This window comes from Terrapene carolina, unplaced genomic scaffold, assembly GCF_002925995.2.
Source record: "Terrapene carolina triunguis isolate 2854851 unplaced genomic scaffold, T_m_triunguis-2.0 Scaffold51, whole genome shotgun sequence".
NCBI lineage: Eukaryota > Metazoa > Chordata > Testudines > Emydidae > Terrapene > Terrapene triunguis.
The window spans coordinates 1497285-1518402 of NW_020664402.1; the positions used below are offsets into that span (position 1 = coordinate 1497285).

Here is a 21118-nt window from a genome sequence, read left to right on the forward strand (position 1 = left end):
CAAAAAGTGATGGACTCAGAATTGTGCCAACATTAACAACATCCACCAGGTTGGACTTGTGCTATTAAAAAAAAAAAATCTGAAAGACAGAATCAGATGCTTTCAAGCAGCCATAAGGGGATGGAAATCAGAAACTGGTTAAATGACAGTTTACACTGTCAAAAAAATTTGCTCATTTAATCTCTGAAGCAGTAGGCAGAAGCAATAGATTTCAGCCCCATTTTCACCTCAGCATTTGCTCAGAAAGTGTTTTAAGGAAAGATCGTACTTGCTGTTTGAACAGCATCTTAAAACAGTCTCCCTAACCAGAAGCTTTTGTTAACAGCAAGCGTCTCCTGAACTACAGTACTCTTACCAGAACTAATGATTGCAGGTGAAGTGTCTTAAATGATGCTCAGAAGACCTAGCTTGAAACAAGTTGAGCACCAAGAGTTGAGCACTTGAACTATGTCACTTATTTCAAAGGTGCTGAGCACATCTCACTCCCATTGCCTTGCATGAGAACTACAGGTGATCAACACCTTTTCTTTTTTTTTTGGGGGGGGGGGGGGGGGGGGGGGGGGGAGGGGAAGGGGAGGAGAGAATCTGGCCACATTCTCTCCCACCTCTCACCCCTTCTGAATAAGGTCTGATCAACCTGAACTTTTGGCTAAAGCAAATGGGAGCTCTAGATAACACCTGTGAAAAATCAAGGCATTGTGTTTCAATTTCTAAATCTACATTTGTTTAACTTTGGGTACCCAAATTCCAAACTGAAGAAGATTTTACTCGGGAACGGCTTTAAGGCTTGGAAGGGAACTGATGCAGACACCCATTTGATTTATCCACAGCACACTGGAAAGTAACTTGCGATGCTGCCATTCTATTCTTTCTATTCTGACAGCTGAAATCACTTGTGGGTCAGGGCACAATCCCCACTACCACGATGAGCTGTTCTTCGTGGCTAAGAAAATAAGTACGTTTTTGTAAAAAGAGTTATCACAAGTCTCTAGGGCAGTGTGTTAATCCACACACATACTGCACATTTTAAATGAATAGAAAATGTATCTGTGATCCTTACTAGTGACAACAGGTATACTTAACAATGGAAAATGCATTCTAACCGTTGTGGTCAGCCCCTCCATTGACCTGTCAGCAGCAGTGATAGCAGAGCTGCTATCAGAAACACAAGTCAAATAGTTTCTTCCTTTAGATACCTGTGGTGTCCTCAGCTCTTGCAATGCAACTGGAACCCTGAATTCAGATCTTGGCAGATAAGTGAGAGAATGATTTTCCAGCAACATTTAGTAAGTTAAATTGTAAGTAGCAAATCAATTTTGTCATTACTTTAACAGTGATAGCATTTACCTTTAAATAGATTCCTATACTATAGGCCAATTCAATTTTTTTTGCACCATTAAAAGTTTACTCATTTGCTACCAAGATTGCCCATGCCATTCAACAGGTTATATTACAAACCATCCAAGTGAAGTAGTCATGGACGTGGCTGATCTAAAGAGGGAAAGAGCTTTTGCCTGTATACCTAGTCCAGTGGAGTTTGAGGGAGCCAGCTTCACAGAGAAGATGTGAAGTCTCTACTACATGATTTTTGCACCTGAACACCACATGAGAGCAAATTTTGTAAAAAATGGTTTTATCAGTTCCATTTTTGTATAAAACACACGGGAGAAACCTAGCCAATCAACACACGAATTGCTGCCACATGACAAGATACTTTTTGTCAAACTTTGAATCTAAAGAACATACAAATGTTTTCTCATGTCTACAGTCAATTGTCTATGCTCTTCCATTTAACTATTTCTTAAAAAATTCCACATATCCCCATATTTCTTCTGTCCCAGTTACAGTACAATGACAGGGAGGAAGAGGGTTGGTTAAAACTCCTCTCTATGCAGTTTTCTGCTGTCCCTTCTTTCCAATCAGAGACTTATGGATGTGAGGGATTACACCTGCAGAGAGAACAATGGATTAGAATAGTGGTGCACACGACATTTGTCAACAGAGTAAGTTCTGTTAGTTCAAAGGTTTGTTCATTGCCTGAATAGCTAGAAAGCTTTCAGTGTTCTGTTCTCTAAGTTTTCACCTCTTCTTGTTCTTTGACTATCCTAGAATTCCCCGATAATAATGCACATTCTCCAGCTGTAATTTCATCCCACCCCAATGGATCCCATCTTATCATTTCAATCATAGGTTTGTTGATCCAACAGCCCATTTCTAAGCTGTAAAGCTAAAATGGAAGTTGTAAGGGTACATAAAACAGACATAATTAAGTTGCCCTATACTTACTCCTAAAGTTGATTATGGCGATGTCTGCAGGTAGAGCAGGCTGTAGAGCACAGACACTGCACGCTCAGCTAGCACAGGCATAATGGCAGTGTAGATAGGGAGGCACTGCTTAGGCAAGTGGAATACAGATATGCCAGAACCCGAGAGTACGTACCCAACACAGCTCTCTACATGCCCAAGTAGTGCCTCCCACATCTACACTGCTATTCTTCTGCAGCATACTGTCCTGCTGCCAGAGCCTTTCCCCATCGCAGTGAAAAGTTCAAGTAGCAAGGAAAGGCTCTGGCAGCCCCCCAAGCAGAGCCTTTTACTGCTGTGGGTAGTTACATGGTGCAGAGTGGACGCAGCCTGCTTTTCACTGCAGCACGTAGCTACATGTACCCTGCATGCCATCTGGCATATCCCAATATTCCATGTATCTCAACAGAACATCCACAAAGGAAAGCACAAAGGCATGGATGCAGCAACAGAAGAGTTAAGTAGGACCATTCATTTAAGTCTCTCAAATTACTGCAGGCTATTTTTTACAGTATAGAATTACAACAAACTCAACATCGTTATTACACGATATATGAAGAGCACTTCTGTGAAGCTTAGTCTTCTTCCTACCTAAACTACCTCATACAGCCCAGTTCTATCTGTAAGGAAAGTTGCAGTAAAGAAGTAAGGGTTATAAAGAGGGAGGGTGGACAGAGAAGCTGCAATCCTAGGATCTTTAATAAAAGTGAAACAAATCCAGATTTCCCTCAATTTACAGTTACTTTAAGTTTAATGCTCATGGAAGGTGCTGAGTGGATTATCCATAGAATATGCACTACAAGGAGAAGAGTAATTCAGTGGCCCATCCAGTCCTCTTTCTCTGAGGCTGCCAAATTTCAATTGCTATGATGTTTTAGATGGAAACCGATACAAATCTGGCCAGAATGTCTGCCATTATTGATCTATGTGAAGTAGTGTGACAGAAGAAATTAAAGTGACGTTAACTTATTGTCTGTCACCTTCCTTGCAACTGGCTGTGCACTTTTGTATCAACCCAGTCAGTTATGAAGCCCAGCTATACATACCTCCACCAGCAATGGTAGCTTTAATAAGGGAATCCAACTCTTCATCCCCACGAATAGCAAGTTGCAAGTGACGAGGAGTGATACGCTTTACTTTGAGATCCTTGGAGGCATTACCTGCCAACTCCAGCACCTGACAAATTAGGAGGCTATTTTAGTAAGAGTTAGACCTGTTAAAGTTTACAGAAAGCAAAATGTGGTGTCAGCTGGAACATGAAATCATGAACAACTCTCAATTAGGTACTTACATGATGCGCATTACTGCAGTATGCAAGTGCCTCAATATCTAATGTATTTATCTTCATAACACTCCTGTGCAGTAAGGCAGTGCTACTGTCCTCATTTTACAGATGGGAAAATGAGGCACAGAGACACTAACCAATTTGACCACGGTCACAAAGGGAGTTTGTGGTAGAGCAGGGAATCGAATCCAGGTCTCCCAAGACCTAAGCTAGCACCGTAGCCACTGGACCTTCCTTCCTCTAACCATTCATTGATTCCAAGGCCAAAAGGGACCAATGTGATTACTTAAAATTTTACACCTTATTTCCAGTCTGAATTTGTCTAGCTTCAACTTCCAGCCATTGGACTGTGTTGTCTGCTAGACTGAGGAGCCCATTATGAAATATTTGTTTCCCATGTAGGTACTTACAGGCTGCAATCAATTCAACCCTTAACCTTCTTTGTTAAACTAAATAGTTTGAGCTCAAGTGTGTCACTATAAAGCATGTTTTCTAATCCTTCAATCATTCTCATAGGTCTTATCTGAACCCTCTCTTATTTATCAACATACTCCTGGACACAGTATTCCAGCTGCAGTAGCACCAGTGCCAAGTATAGAGGTAAAAGAACCTCTACTCCTACTTGAGATTCCCTCGTTTATGGATTGTTTTAGCCCTTTTGGCCACAGCGTTACACTGGGAGCTCATATTCAAGTCCACCGTGACCCCCAAATCTTTTTCCAGCGTCACTTCTTCCCAGGATAGAGTCCCCCATCTTGCAAATATGGCCTACATTCTTTGTTCATGGCACCCACTCACTGTTTAGTTACAATCAAAAGTCTATTCTGGACAAACAAGGTATACCTAGGATGGCTTGCCTTTAATATAAGTGGCCTTCATCCATTAGTTATAGATGTAAAGGTCCACTTGTCTTTTAACCAGTTATCCAGTGTATTTTTTGCAGTTGACATAGCTTATGGAGAATCAGACTGATCTGCTTAATCAGTTTCACTTTTGAGCTCTTATACAGCATCACAAAGCTGCACAAACAGGGGGATGCAAGTTCAAAAATCCTGTGTGTTGAAATGAAGTTTATTAGGTTTTTACAAAATAAGAAGCTGAAGTTTGTGAGCCTAAACAGATTTTCCAATAGTTTAATCAACTCTTTGCATCTATCACCCAGCTTAACCAACTGGAGGGAAAAAAAAACCAACTATTGTCATTTAGATTTTAATATTGCCATGCTGCTTGGTTTCTACCACATACATTTGGAAGAATATTTTAGAGAGAAACTACTTGCTGCTATTTGTTTAATTTATTAGGATAAATCAAGTTAAAGTTTAACAGAGAGGAAAACTGAATGCAATGAAGGTCTAAACCAGGGGTCTCAAACTCAAATGACCACGAGGGCCACATGAGGGCTAGTTCATTGGCCCAAGGGCCACATCACTGACCCCCCCCCCGCCCCCCCGCCCCTGCCTCCACTCCACCCCTTCCATGAGGCCCCGCCTCTTCCCACCCCGTCCCTGCCCCCATTCCAACCCCTTCCCTGAAGTCCCCACCCCAACTCCACCCCCCTCCCTGCCCCCAGAGGGTGCATGAGGGGTGTGGTGGGGGCTCAGGGCAGGGGGTTGGGGTGCAGCAGGGGGTTCAAGGCAGGGAGTTGGGGGGCAGGGTGCAGGAGGGCTCCGGGGTGGCAGCGGCACACACCAGGGCAGGCTGCCAGCCCCGGCCCCACTCCGGGAAGAAGCTGGAACCATGTCCCTGCGGCCCCTGGGGGAGGGGGAGACGCAGGGCTCCGCACGCTGCTTGCCGCGCCTCCAGGTACCTCCCCCGAAGCTCCCATTGGCCACGGTTCCCCGTTCCCGGCCAATGGGAGCTGGGGGGTGGGGGGGTGCCTGGAAGCCAGGGCAACACCCCCCCTGGCCGCAGGGACCTGATGCCAGCCACTTCAGGGAGCGGCGCAGGGCTCGAGGGGGGCAATTCTGCGGCTGTAGTCACCCCTGGCCTGGAGGGGGGGACGGGCGCAGGCCGCTTGGCGGGCCGCAGGAAATAGCCCCGCGGGCCGTGTGTTTGAGACCCCTGGTCTAATCACTATGTGCTCTGCAAAACAAAAGCTGGGATAATCATTCATATCACATTTGCAACAAACGGAATTACAAACATCTTTCTTTCGGTATCCAAACAATGCTGCAGTTCGGTGTCAGCAGCTTCCAATACTTACATCCCACTTGTCTTCAACATATTTATTTGGGTAGCTATTCAGAGCTACCAAGAATATATTTAGTTTCTTGTAATATCAGGCAAATTTAATTGCAGACACTTCTCCGATCTTTCTGCCCAGCTGACTGGACGTTTGTTCTCCATAGGTTTGGAAACACGAGCATGCGAAATAAGGAGGACTATAGACAAACAGAAATATATCCACTTACCTATCTCTCTATTCTGTTACGTACAATGTGGTTTTGACAGTGGTTACTTGAAAACCTACCTCAGCAGTGAGATACTCAAGAATTGCAGCACTGTACACTGCAGCCGTAGCACCAACTCGCCCATGACTCGTAGTGCGAGTCTTCAAGTGTCTGTGGATACGACCCACTGGGAACTGAAGTAGAAACATTTGTTAGGCACTTGAGATCAAAGTCTATGCTGAAGCACTAAATTCTTGCCTAATGTTGATTAATGTCTATAATAATCTGGTGTAAGAAATGTAAATGGAGTAAAAACTTACTGAAGTAGAATACTGGATTAACCCCCACAGTGAATACAAATAAATGGCGAGCTTATTTTCAATGGGGCTGGCGAGTTTTACATCTCTAAATTTTCCTCAACAGGGACACCTCTGAAAAGTATGTTAGTTTAAAGTCAGGATTAAGTTACACGGCCTTTACATACTAGTCAGTCAAGTGTCAAATCACATACAGGGTTTGTGTTGTAAAAAAACACAAACTTTTTAAGAAACAGATCTGTACTACTAAAGAGATTACACTGTGTACTGTCAAATCAGCAGAATAATTTACATAAACCATGCAACAGGAGAGTGTTCATTGACTACTACCAGAACTGCCTGAATTCACTCTACAACCAAGGAAGTTCCAATACAGAAAGTTACATTTTACAACTAAGTTTTTGGTCACATGGTGGGAGTGGACTTTAAACGGTCATATGCGGGCATAGGAACTTATTGAATGGGCACAGCAGACTGTTTGGACTTATATATAGTGCTGTGTTTCCAAAGCACTCTGGAAGTATCCAAGTTAATCCCCACAACCCTGAAAGGCTGGTAAGTAACAAACATTAATACGATAGACAAGAATTGACACAAGTACTATTTGGGGGCAAATAACACATTCAAAGCTTTTAAAGAAGTCCAATCAATCATTGCATTTAGTTACAAATTGTGATAAATACCAAAAAATTCAAAGTAATAGGAATTGTAAAATTTAATTCACGTTAGAGGGTCAGAGTAGCAGGAAAAAGCATGTCTATAGGAGCCAGAAGAAACCTTAGCATTTGATTTTGTAGTTATAAGTAGTCATGCAAAATTTCACAATAAAGCTAGAAGTACATTTCCATTTTCCTTCCACCTCCCCTCCCTTGAACCTGCTCCACAAAAATGAAAGTTTTACTTAACAAGATTAATTATTGCATTCAAATTGTAAACACTAAAGCAATACATGATTTAGCACCACTTTACCTGCAGTCCTGCTCTTTGTGAGCGAGAAACTGCCTTCGCCTTGGCCTTTCCACTGTCCTTTCCAGCCTTGCCACCAGCCTGAATAAGAGAACAATATTAAGAATTAAGAAAGCAAGCCCATGCAGAGAAGAAAAATCTGCACTGCTTCACCTTACCTCCACCACCACACTTAAGAATCCAGGAGTCTTACCTCTTCTGCTTAAACTTGGAAAATTTATCCCAAAAACGAGTAAAGAACATCTCTCAGTGGTTTGAGCATTGGCCTGCTAAACCCAGGGTTGAGAGTTCAATCCTTGAGGGGGCCATTTAGGGATCTGGGACAAAAATCTGTCTAGGGATTGGTCCTGCTTTGAGCAGGGGGTTGGACTAGATGACCTCCTGAGGTTCCTTCCAACCCGGATATTCTAGGATTCTTTAAAACAAGTCACTTTTGTATACAACAGTTGGATATGCAATGTCTCGAGAGAAACTCCCAAATATGCTTCACTGCAAACTTTCCTCAAGCATCAAGAGTTCTCTATATTAAAAATACATGAGCATGAAGGCTTGACTATTTAGTTGCACCTAACTTTTCAGGTCTGCAGCTGCTTAAAAATGTTTACATAAGACGCTGTAACCAAACCCACCCCATACATATATTCCTTTCTCGCCAGTTTTCTTAAGATCTCATGACTGCTTCATGCTAGAGCCAGAAAAATTTGAGAACACAGCCATGCTATTTCAAAAGTCAGTACTTGTGCTGATATAACAGTTTGTTAGCAGACCAGAATCTTAAGCAATTCTATTTCAATTCTATTCTATTTCAGTTGTAATTTTCCACAATGAATTTTCATGAATTAGCTGATCACCTAATGGATATTCTTACCTGAACTATTTTATTCGGCTGAATAGGTAAATTTATCTGACAATCCCAAGAAATCTAGACACTAACCCCACCCCCGCCGATTTTTGTTATACCAAACTGCAAGGCTCACCATGCAATTATGTTGATAAATTACCTAAGGTGTAGAAGCTGGGGGGGGAGGGTGAAAATTCATAGATTCCAAGGCCACAAGGGACCACTGTGATCATTTAGTCTGAGCTCCTATTAACAGGTCGTAGAACTTCCTCAAAATTCCTAGAGCATAGAGACGCTCCATGGGTTACGCAAACCCGACTTATGGAAATCCGGACTTATGGAAAAAGTTCCGTAAGCTCCCCCCCCACACCACCAGTAATTGTCAGAGATACGTTCCCGACTTATGCAAGGCATTCCGGAACGGAATGCTTGCGTAAGTCGGGGAGCTTCTGTATCTTGATTTTAAAATAGTCTGTGATGGACAATCCATCACGACCCTTGATAAGTTGTTCCAATGATTAATTGCTCTCAGTTAAAAATTTACGCCTTATTTCCAATCTGTATTTGTCTAGCTTCAACTTCCAGCCATGGGATCATGTTAGACCGTTCTCTGCTACACTGAAGAGCCTGTCATCAAATATTTGTTTCCCCATGTAGATACTTACAGACTAATCATGTCACACCTTAACCTTCTCTTTGTAAGCTAAGTAGATTGAGCTCCTTGAGTATCACTATGAAGCATGTTTTCTAATCCTTTAATCATTCTCATGGCTCTTCTCTGACCGCTCTCCAATTTATCTCCTTGAATTGTGCACATCAAAGCTGAATAAAGTATACCAGCAGTATAACCTCTCTACTCCTACTTGAGATTCCCTGGATTAGCCCTTTTGGTCACAGCACAGGAAGCGGATTATTCACCACAAACCCTAAATCTTTTTCACAGATACTACTTCCTATGGTAGAGTCCCCCTACTTATAAGTATGGCCTGTATCTTTTGTTCCTAGATGTATACATTTACATTTAGATATTAAAACGCCCATTGTTTGCTTGTGCCCATCTTACAGAATTATCTAGATCGCTTGGTATCTTCATTGTTTACCACTCTCCCAAACTGTGTAATCTGAAAGCTTTATCAGGGATGATGATTTTATGTTTTCTTCCATGTCATTAATAAAAAACGTTAATAGCATAGGGCCAAGAATGGATACCTGCAGGATCCTACTAGAACAGTGATTCTCAAACTTTTGTACTGGTGACCCCTTTCACATAGGGAGCCTCTGAGTGCAATCCCCCTTATAAATTAAAAACACTTTTAAATATATTTAACACCATTATAAATGCTGGAGGCAAAGCGGGGTTTGGGGTGGAGGATGACAGCTCGCGACCCCGCACATAATAACCTAACGACCCCCTGAGGGGTCCTGACCCCCAGTTTGAGAACCCCTGCACTAGAAACACCTGTTCAGTGATGAATACCCATTTGAGAGAAAGTGCATCTCCCACCCCTGCACACACCACATATGGCCAGATGTTAAGCTTTGGCCCTGTCAACACTGGTTCTCCACTTGTGAGGTAACTCCCTTCTCTTCATGTGTCACTATATAATGCCTGCATCTATAATTTTCACTCCATGCATCTGAAGTGAGGTTTTTTACCCACAAAAGCTTATGCCCAAATAAATCTGTTAGTCTTTAAGATGCCACCGGACTCCTTGTTCTTTTTAGCAAAGTCATCCAACCCCATTAAAATAATGCTTTCTTCTGCTAATGCTGTGAACTAGATTCACTTGTAGTGAGGATGCAGTGCCGCCTACTGGATAGAGAACTGGACTGGGACTCCAGACAGGAGACAAGGTTCTATTTCTGCTCTGCCACTAGCCTAGTGGGTGACTATGGGCAAGTCACTTCACCTCTATGCCTGAGTTTCGCCATCTGTAAAATGGAGATAATGATGTTTACCTCTTTTATAAAGTGCTTTGAGATCAACTGATAAAGATAATGTATTATTGTGTTGAAAGAGTAGTTTTGATACTCCTGGATCTTTTGGAAAGCAATGAACATGCAGCTTTCAATTCACGTATTTCCCTACTTCTCAATTAAGCCAGTTTTCAAAACAGGAACATTGTTTCCACTTAAAGAAAAATATCAACCTCCACACTAAGGAAACCCATTACCTAACCATCTTTAGCTTTCAACAGCAGCTAAGATAAATGAAGGCGTTAAACAATGTAAATCCTCAAATTTAGTGTAATCCTCCCAAAAACAGACTGGCCTATTAGTGTAAAGTGTCATCCCATCAACTTGCACATGCCTGGCAGACTGCCTGATAACTGTCTAAAATTTCAGCCACTTTTTTTGCTCCCAACACTGAATTACAAAATACAATAGTACTTATTACCTGCCAGGGAAAACTACTGTCTTGACATAGTCCCACCTCTCCCAGACCCAATTATGAGGTACAGGGTGCAACATTTCCTTCCCTTTAATATATTTGGGCAGTTTAGCAATTTATTTCAATGAGACATCACTAACCAGAAATCTAAGCAAGCTGTAAGTATCTGAACCCTATATCTGCCCCAACTTTCCTTACCAATTTACATTAATAAAAATAAAAATCATAATTTCCCCTACTGTTCACAGTCTTCACAAAGTGTTGTCAAATGCATACAAGTAAATAGATGGAAAAAGGGTCTCTTTCCCTTGCGTGTCCTCTCCCCCTGTTTTTCAGCTACAATCTCCAATACTACTTGTAACATTAGTAGGTAAAAAGATTTCAAACAGAAGTATGATTTTTAAGTTGTGTCCCTTTAAGACTAGTCCTCCTACTTTTATTTCCTTATAAAATGCTTGATAAGTTTTTATTTCCTGTTGCCACCCAACAGTTCCATTATTTTTCAGAAGGTGGAAACATTTAAAAAATGCAGGGCAGGGTTTGTGCATAATAAACTATTTGCACAGTGGCAGTTTAGAAGACTACATCAGCTTTATCTACTCAAGGTGGGGGAAGGGGGGAAAAAAAAATCACTCAGATGACTTTGTATATTGATGTATTAATCCTCGAGTCCCAATTGCTACTATCAGAAAAATGAGTAACAGAACAGAAAGTTCTTTCAGAGAGATTTATAGGAAAGGTACGACTGAATTTGCTATTTGGGACTACTGATTTCAAGGATTACCCTTTGCCACCCTAACGTAGTAAAGTTAGGGTTAGGGAAACTGGGGAATCCCCCTAAACCAGGCTTTTAATAGAAACACCCCTGAAACTTTACCATGCAATGAATACCACTGCCCCATAATTAGTGTAATTTCCCTTTGATTTCATCTCTTCATATACATACACATTACATTTGTCATTACATATAAAAAATCTGAACTCTACTTTTCTGTGAGCTGCACAACATTTTGGGGCTATTAAGAAATGAACAAGGAGGGGATTTACGAGTTTTCCCACAAACTCCTAAAGAAAACTAAATTAAGACTTCCACGGACTCAAGTGACAATGGAAGTAATTGCGGAGTCAGTTAATAACTGAAGATAGGACTGGATAGAATGTTTCCTGACTAGGAATTGCTAAGGACCAACCAGCCAAAAAACTAAACCATTCAGAAATATTAAGTTCCACTAAAATTGGGAAGATTGCAGCTGGCCCAGAATTTCCACTGGCACTGTACCATATTACCACAGTGGGGAAACAGCTTCACAATGAATTAAAGAAGAGAACAGGGACATTATGAAACATATTATTGTACTGGGTGTAATAGTAGCTATCTGAAAGTGGCACCCAGGTCAGAGCACCCTCCACTTCACAGTACGGCTTGAAGGTTCTGATTAGGCTACTTCTCAAAGAGGACTAAGGAATACAGATGGAGTTAAAAAATTGGATGACATTTTCCATTAAACATTCCACATCCACAGAGGGAAAGAGAGCTCCCTGACCAAGATAGAGCTTAAAGATTAAAAAGCTAATGTCTATATTAAAGGGTCATTACCAACTTGAAATCTAGCCTATTTAAAAAATTGTTAGAAGTCCCCGCCACTAATTTTTGATACTTAAAAATATATTTTTTTTTTACACACACAGCATCAGGAAAGACAAAAAACCCTACATAAACAAGGAAAAAGGAAAATAGTAAAAGTGACTAGAGCACAAAACTCAGACAAATGTGGTGGTTTTATTTTTTTTTATTTTTTAACCTGATGTTATCTAGATATCTTGGGTACTTCTATGGCCCAATTATCTCTGTGACCTCACAATTGTTAATGTATTTATGAGGTAGCAAAGTACTATTCTCCCCATTTTACAGATTGGGAATGATGGCACAGAGAGACTAAGTGACTGTCAGAGGTCACACAGGAAGTCTCTGGTAGAGCTGGGAACTGAACCATGGTCTCTAGAGACCTAAGCTAGTGTCCTAACTAGTGGGCTAATCTGTCTCTACCCTTTAAAGAATTGTATCCTGCTCAAGCAGAGATCTCTTGGAGACAAAACATCATCAACACAACAATGGCTTACATTAAACATGCATACTATTTTAGTGATTAACATGTGAAAAGCACCACTGTTTAAGCAAGTGCAAAGTCTTCACACCTGTGTATAGTAATTTGGTAGTTTAACATTTAAATACTGTACCTGCTCCAGATGTTACAGTGTTACTCCAGTTAAGCTAGTTTAAAGACTGAAAAGCTTAAGAAGAGAAGCTGTTTTTGGAAACTCATTTGAGCCATTGTTGCCACACACATGCATTGTATGTTAGGCCAGGTCTATGCTACCAGTGCTTTGGTGATATAGCTATACCACCAAAGCACTCCTAACATGTATGCTGCTTAAGAACATAAGAATGACTATTCTGGGTCAGACCAATGGTCCATCAAGCCCGGTATCCAGTCTTCCGATAGTGCTCAGTGCCAGTGCTTCAGAGGACAATTATCGAGTAATCCATCCTGTCATCCACTCCCAGCTTCTGGCCATCACGGGTTTAGAGACACAGAGCATGGGGTTGCGTCCTATCTTGGCTAATAGTCACTGATGGACCTACCCTCCTTGAACTTATCTAATTCTTTTTTGAACCCAAGTTATATTTGGGTCTTCAAAACATTCTCTGGCAAAGAGTTCCACAAGTTGTGCATTGTGTGAAGTACTTCCTTATGTTTGTTGTAAACCTGTTGCCTATTAATTTCATTGGGTGACACCTGGTTCCTGTGTTATGTGAAGGGGTAAATAACACTTCCCTATTCACTTTCTCCACACCATTCATGATTTTATAGACCTCTATTGTATCCCCTCCCCCCTTAGTTATTTATTTTCTAAGCTGAAAGGTCCCAGTTTTTCTTAACTCTCCTCATATGGATGCTGTTCCATATCCCTAATCATTTTTGTTGACCTTCTCTGTACCTTTTCCAATTCTAATACAACTTTTTTGAGATGGGGGCCCAAATATGCACACAGTATTCAAGTATGAATGGACCATGGATTTATATGGTGGCATTATAATATTTTCCTATCCCTTTCCTAATGGTTGCTAATATTGTTAGCTTTTTTGACTGCCACTGCACACTGAGCAGGTGTTTTCAGAGAACTATCCACGATGAGTCCAAGATCCCTTTCTTGAATGGTAACAGCTAATTTAGACCCCATCACTTTGTATGTACAGTCGGGATGTTTTCCAATGTACATCATTTTGCATTTATCAACATAAAAATGTCATTGCCATTTTGTTTCCCAGTCGCCCAGTTTTGTGAGATCCTTTTGTAAGTCTCTGCAGTCAGCTTTGGACTTAACTATCTTGAGTGATTTTGTATCATCTGCAAGCTTTTCCAACCCCTTTTTTCAGATAATGTATGAATAAGCCGAACAGCATTTGTCCCAGTACAGATCTTGGGGGGACCCTGCTATTTACCTCTCCACTGTGAAAACAGACTATTTATTCCTATCCTTTGTTTTAACCAGATCCATGAGAGGACCTTCCCTCTTAGCCCATGACTGCTTACTTTGTTTAAGAGCCTTTGGTGAGAAACCTTGTCAAAGGCTTTCTGAAAGTCCAAGTACACTATATCTGCTGGATCACTCACATCCATATATTTGCTGACAGCCTCAAACAATTGTAACCGATTAGTGAGGTATGATTTCCCTAGACAAAAACCATGTTGACTCTTCCCCAACATACCATGTTCATCTATGTGTCTGATCATTCCGTTCTTTAATACAGTTTCAGCCAATTAGCCTGGTACTGAAGTTAGGCTTACCGGCCTGTAATTGTCAGGACCACCTCTGGAGCCTCTTTAAAAAAGAAAAATCCGCATTACAGCAGCTATCCTCCAGTCTCCTGCTACAGAGGCTGATTTAAGCGATAGGTTGCACAACACAAAGTAGTAGTCCTGCAATTTTATATCAAGATCTTTCAGAACTCTTAGGGTGAATACCATCTAATCCTGGTGACATATTATTGTTTAATTTATCAATTTCTTCCAAAACTACTTCTACTGACAGCTCAGTCTGGGACATTTCCTCAGAACTGTCACCTAAAAAGAATGGCTCAGATGTGGGAATCTCCAGAACATCCTCTGTTGTGAAGACTGGTGCAAAGAATTTATTTAGCTTCTCCGCAACGGCCTTGTCTTCCTTGAGTGCTCCTTCAGCTTATACTGAAAAGACTGCTTTTGCCTCTACAACTTATTCCAGGCCCCACCCACAAGAGCAAAAAAATTATACCAGCAAAGGCGCAATTTTGCCAGCACACTATATCAGTGAGAGATCACAACTCTTCATACCCCTGACCAACATAGCTGTGCCAGCAAGTGTGTAGTATAGTCCTGACCTACTTTACTATAGAAGAGGACAAATGTATATAAAAATCAGTAAGGTTTTCAGAGGGTCACTGCTCTCTAATCCTGACCACTAAACATTCTTCTGGCAAAGAATGACTAAATGAGGCTTTGTTCCAAAACAGTCAGTTCTATCCCTTAAAGAAAAAGGCCACTGATTATAAATTGTCTAAATTAGCTATCCAAATTACAACATTTTCAAAACAGTTTACCTGTCACAGATTTGGCATTTACATGCCTGTGAAGGGGGCTGTTTTTGGTTCAATATCAAGTAGTACTGAGTCAGCTTTACCATTAGAAATCAAAATTTCAAAGTTTGTTGCAAGACTTCTTAATCTTTTGAAACCAATTTCTGCTGCTTTCTAGTAGAGAAGCTCAACCTCTCCCCTAGTTTTCATAAAATTGTCAAGATGGCGGGTTCTTGTCTGCTCATTAGTGTGAGCTTATAGCGGGGCAGTTACCCTGCTCCTGAGAGAAAAGGCTAGGCTGACTGAGGAAGCAGCCCCAACCAGGCCACACCTGGCCCTGTTATAAGGGCTCAGGGATAAGCTGGGTCAGTCTCTCTCTAGCTGTGGAAAGGGAAGGACCTAGCTGTTGGGGAGAAAAGGGTACCTGGAGTGGAGCAGGGCTGGGGAAAGGCCAGAGGAGCTGGGGAGCTCCAGCCTGGCAACTCCCTGGGCTGAGGCCTTGGTAAAGGCCTATGCAGGTATTTGGGCTGGGAGGTGCAGCCCAGAGATAGGCAGAGGGTCCAACCTCCTTGCCAATGATGAGTAGCCATGACAGACTGCAGTTTGCCCCAGTGAGTGGGGGGGGCTAGATGATGACTGGCAGAAGCCACTGAGGCAAGGTGGGTGAGAGGGTTGGGGGTTCCCCTGGGAGGGGAGACCTAGACTGTGGTGGGGTACTGCTGGGGCAGCACCCCAAGGTAAAGGGCACGGGGGTCCAGGAGGGACATGGAGGGCCAGCGGCATGCGAGACACTAGCCAGTAGGAGGTGCTCTGTATGTTGGAGAGCTAATTCTCGAGATAACCAGCAGGAGGTGCTGCACCGGTGAGTCTCACTTTGCTACAGTACTATATTTGACAGGTGAAACCAACTTGTCAAAAAAATCCACTATGTCATCCTGAATACATCCCCTGCCATCTGACATTGTTTAGGGCAGTGGTCTCCAAACTTTTTGATCGTGCACCCCATCAGTGTAAAAAAAAAAAAAAAAAAAACGCTCTACCATTGCCACCCCAAGTGCGCAAAAAAAAAAAAGCGCTCGGACTCCTGCCCGAACTGCTGAGCACACAAAAAAAGCTGCCCAAACTGTCATGCACCCCAAAGGATCCTCTTGTGCACCCCACTTTGGAGACCACTGGTTTAGGGCACAAATAAGACTCCATCACCCATCTATCTTGGGCTACACTTTGCATGACCACTATGTTAAGTCCCATAAGCCTTCCCTCTCTGGTAGCATCCAGAGGGATTCTTTCAGTCGGCTCCTTTAGCTACAAGATTTATCCTACTCACCATAGGTGCTCAAATGGCACACACGATTTGGAATGGACATGGGTTGGCCAGAGAGGGTTGAAACTTTGCAGAAGTTCAAGACGTACAATAGCTTTGAGGAATAAGACTAAGATAGAATATAGCAAGGTTTCAGATATAGTACTTCCACTCAGGTCTTGCAGTTTCTGAGCAGAACAACAATAATTTGTCTAAAAAGTCTCTTGCTTCATCAGTGAAGCTGCATTTAAGGAGCCCAACCAAGGGGCAAGCAAACTGTCTCTGCTCTGCTGGGTCTCTGAGTGCCAATGCACAGCAAGGATTCAGGAGCATAGCTGATAGTTCCACCTCTATATTTAGTGGCAGATATTATATAATAACTATAGAGCTGTTCTATCAGGATGAGTACACCACATGGTTGCTGAGGTTGTTCACGAGGATTTGAATCTTAGGCAGTTAAGTCACACCTCCATCACTCAAGGTTGCCTGCAGAATCAAGGTAACTACAACATTGGTCCAAGTTTTCTTCACGATCATAGTGAGACTTTAGATTTTAAAAAAGTAATTTCTACAGAAGCAACATTTCTCTCAAGGGAAATCTCACTATATGCCACAGGTAAGCAAATGCTTGAGCAGGACTTGGCCTACCTTAGTAATTTACACTTTGTAATTAAAACAGTTCTTTATACTGGCATTTTCCTTTAGTATAGGTTGCAAGCCAAGCTTGCTGTTACCATACCCACAGCCCAGGAGCAATGACTTGGAAAGTAACCTGGGTACTAAGCATAAGTGACTATTACTACCATTAGACTAATTTAAAGTACTTAGGCCTGGTCCACACTACCCCCCCACTTCAGACTAAGGTACGCAAATTCAGCTACGTTAATAACGTAGCTGAATTCGAAGTACCTTAGTCCGAACTTACCGCGGGTCCAGACGCTGCAGGCAGGCTCCCCCGTTGATGCCGCGTACTCCTCTCGCCGAGCTGGAGTACCAGCGTCGACGGCGAGCACTTCCGGGATCGATCCGGGATCGATCCATCGTGTCTAGACAAGACGCGATAAATCAATCCCAGAACATCGATTGTCTGCAGTCGGACCCGGAGGTAAGTGTAGACGTACCCTTAGATGGTGGAATTCAAGAGGACTAATGATATTTTCCTATTCAGGAGAGCGAAAAGACTCTTTTGGATTTAGAAATTTACATTTTTCTTGCAATCTTAATAGTTGTAATATGTTTTATTGTTTAAATTAAACATCTCCTGTGCAGGATCACTGTTCAGCACAACTCTAGAAATGTTTGCTGACTGAAGCTGATGTTCCAGCAGAGACAGAACAGTATGGTGTTGTGTCACCTCTCTTTCTCTCCTTCCTCCCCCCCACCGCCCCTTTCAGCTCAAGAAAGTTTGGTTTAAAAGAATTTTCAACTATTATGTGTTGTCTTAGTAGATTCCACATTTTACCTGCACAGCCATATTCTAGCATTTAAGGGGGGGGGGGGGGAAGCAATCAAACTTTAGCCCTAATCTTATGATAACTACTTTAAGTCTCAGAGTGAGTCATTTGAGTGTTTTATTTCTGCTTTTATACATTTTGAAGAAGTGGAAGAGTCTCAGTACTAAGTGTTGTTTTCTTAAGCAATAGATCTAGATGTTCAGTCTTTTCTAACCACCATGCTAAACTTCCTTTTGTTATTTAGGTACTGCCATGGGTGAAGTTTGATGTGCAATAAATATTTGTGTCTTGTGACACTATGGGGCTCTCTTACCCTATTGATGATATGGATTAAGTCCACGATAAAGGACTAGGCAAATAAATATCAGAACTTCTGGAAAGATTCACTGGTTCCCAGAGATCATTGGCCACCCAAGGAAAGAAGCATTTAAGTCAGGTAAATCCCTGTATTCTATTTACCATCATGATTATGCTACTAGAAGATATTCCTAGAATATGCTGCTACATTTAACCTGATGTTGTGTTTATAATATTGCTTATTTATGATATAGTAGCAGTGCTTCACTTAATTTGAGACAGCATTTAATAATACAATTTGTTAATCAGTTGCCAAGAAGTAGATGAGCTTATCATAGACAGTTATTCAAGGATAATTTCTTAAATCTTGCAAAGCACTCCTACTTTAACCCTTACAATTACATCCCTTTGCTTTGGGTCAGGAAAGACCATATGTACAAAAGGGAAAATGCCCATAAAATTCAGCCTGTAGAGAGCTCCTTGTGACTATTTTGATTGATGATTAAATCTGCAATGAATTAAAAAATGAATTCAGTTCTCAAGACAGAAGCAAATATGGCTATGTGCATTTTTTAAATTTAAATACATCTATACAATCTAGGTGCAGTTCTCGAGCTTCTGCAAATTTCCAATGTGATCTTGTTCAAAGTTTGGGTATTCCTGCCATAAGTGTGCAAAACCCCGTATAAGCATTAATGTTAATACTCCTGTGAAGCTGGAAATACTATCCCCATTTTATGGATGTAGTTTCTGTGAGTTTGAAATTCAAGGTCACAAGTTCTCAACAGAAGAGCCTTCCCTCACCATCCTGTACTCATTCCTCCAGATTCTGTACTGCTTAATGGGGTTACAGCTGTCTTTAAGAGCCCTCACTGAACTGTAATTTGACAGTGAGAAGAGCCTCAGTGGAGTACAGAGTAGATCTTAACTCATGTCTAGAGATTAAACTTGAATACTGTGGTCTAATAACTTTGAGCAATGACATCCTGCTTGCGCTATCCATTAAGTGGAAACATGGTCCCTGACCCACGGGTTTTACTACCTTAGACAAAAATAACTGACTTTTCTAGCATTACCTACTCCTGTAAAGGAAGACAATTCTTAACTGCAGAAGACACCTCCAAGAACCTCAACCCAGAAAAAGTTTCAAAGAAGTTACCTTAAGACTATTTACAACCAAACTATTTACTACCACAGCCTTCTGTGGTAGAAAGCAAACTTTTTGAAAAAGCATAACATGTATATGAGACTCAAGTAAACTTTTTAATGCAGTCTCCCTCTTGAGTTGACTCCCTCTCTGATCCGGCTTCCAGATGTGCAATTATTAATGCGCGTTTACCTACACTTTGCAGCCCCAGCTTTCGAAGAGCGCAGACATCGCTACACTCTCAAGGGAGAGGATGAGACAAAACTAAGCTTGGCCGAAGGTTCTTTTCTACCTTCAATTCCCTGCGTATCACGTGCAGTTTTGAAAATCTTCAGATTACTTCTTACACCCCCTTGGAGCACGGAGGGGGGCAGCTACCACTTCGCCAGCGGGGAAACCGAGCGGTCACAGCGGGCACTGGCGAACTTAGGACCGGCACCTCCGAGTCCGGCCCCCCGCCGCGGAAACGCGAGTGACGGCTGCAGGGCTGGATGGGAGGCACGGACGGTCACCGAGGGTAGCGCAGCCCGGCGCGCGGTCTGACAGCCGAGGACCGGGCCGCTGCCTGGGGAGTCACTAACCCGCCGTCCCGGGCCGGCGCCAGGAGCGCGCTCGCACCCCGCCGGCCGGACTTTCACCCGCTCGCCGCAGGCAGCGCCCGGCCCAGCTGCTTTAGAGACGCTTCCGCGGGACGCGGGCCCCACTCGCCCGCTTAGGAGTCCCGAGGCGCCCGGCGCGATCGCGGCCCCAGGCAGCTCGGCGGCCCCGCTCCCCACTGCGGGCAGGGGGCCCCGCGCCACCCCGCCCCGGGAGCTAGGGCAGGGGCGCCCCCCGCCTGAGGGACCCCCGGGAGCCAGGTGCCCTCTCTCAGCGCTGCCGCTTTGGAAGAGGCCGCAGGCACCCGGCGCTTCCCGCCAACAGGAGGCCGGCCGGGTCGGCCGCCGGCCCCGTCCCTCCCGCCCCTCACCATGGTTTCGCCGCTGCCGTGCGAGGTCCGGTCCCGATTCCGCCGCGCTAGAGCCGCCTCAGGAGCCGCGAGACAATAAACCGCCTGAGCGCGAGGAGGGAGCCTGGCCTGCCGCGGCCGCTCCAAGCCAATCAGGCCGCCCCATGCTAGTTTGAACCTCCCGCCCCGACCAATCCCGCCATCGCTTCTTGCCTCCTCGGCTGGCTGGCCCCGCCCCGCGGCCCGTTTAACGGCTGTTTTTCCTTTGCACACGGCACGCAGGGGCGAGGGAAGTGAGGCCGAGGGGGCTCGGCGTGGGAGGAAGGAATGGGAGAGTGACGTGGCCAGTGGCCAATAGTAGCAGCAAAACCGTCCTCGGAAGGCGGGGCTACACGAATGATTGCTCTCACTGCCAATGGAAAGAACAGAAAGTTTCCCGCCCATTCTCTCCCCTTCCCCCCACTTGTTTGTTTGCGCTCAGAAAAAATGGAGACGGCGGTTCCGGGCGGAGTCGTCTCTCCGGCTGCCCACGTAGGGGAGCAACAGTGCACCCCCCATATACACCCCTCCCTCCCGCAACGGGGACTGAGCCCCCATCTCCTTCCTCCGCTGCAACGGGATGGGGCAACTCCCAAGCCCCCATCTACACCCCTCCCCCATTCAGTGGGGCGTACACCCATCCCCCATATACACCCGCAGCTGCCCCATAGTCTACATGGTGGGGAACTTGCAGCCTCAATGGGTGTGACCTTCCTCCCCCATACAGAGGCCCCACCCCCTGATATGTGCCCTACCCACCCCCATATAGAGGCCCCACACCTATCACCTCATGTATGCGGGGGCCCCCAAGATGCCTTC

At 43.6% G+C, this 21118-nt stretch overlaps 1 protein-coding gene across 1 annotated transcript; it reads right to left on the bottom strand.

The window, feature by feature from the left end:
* Positions 1 to 1616: 1616 nt before the first annotated feature.
* LOC113407669 (histone H2A.V) lies at positions 1617 to 20503 on the bottom strand. The gene is made up of 5 exons (XM_026656970.2): positions 20282 to 20503; positions 7266 to 7343; positions 6060 to 6173; positions 3351 to 3480; positions 1617 to 1949 (listed from the first exon to the last, which is right to left on the bottom strand). The coding sequence occupies exons 1-5, from the start codon at positions 20282 to 20284 to the stop codon at positions 1888 to 1890; spliced, it is 387 nt and encodes a 128-aa protein (XP_026512755.1). The 5' UTR covers positions 20285 to 20503; the 3' UTR covers positions 1617 to 1887.
* Between the last annotated feature and the right edge of the window lie 615 nt (positions 20504 to 21118).

What these genes read in the sequence shown, in the direction of transcription:
- LOC113407669 (XM_026656970.2), bottom strand. An exon ending in CACAAAGAGCAGGACTGCAG is followed by an intron (nt 6,174 to 7,265) that starts GTAAAGTGGTGC and finishes TTTCTACTTCAG; the next exon opens with TTCCCAGTGGGTCGTATCCA. An exon ending in TTGAGTATCTCACTGCTGAG is followed by an intron (nt 3,481 to 6,059) that starts GTAGGTTTTCAA and finishes CTAATTTGTCAG; the next exon opens with GTGCTGGAGTTGGCAGGTAA.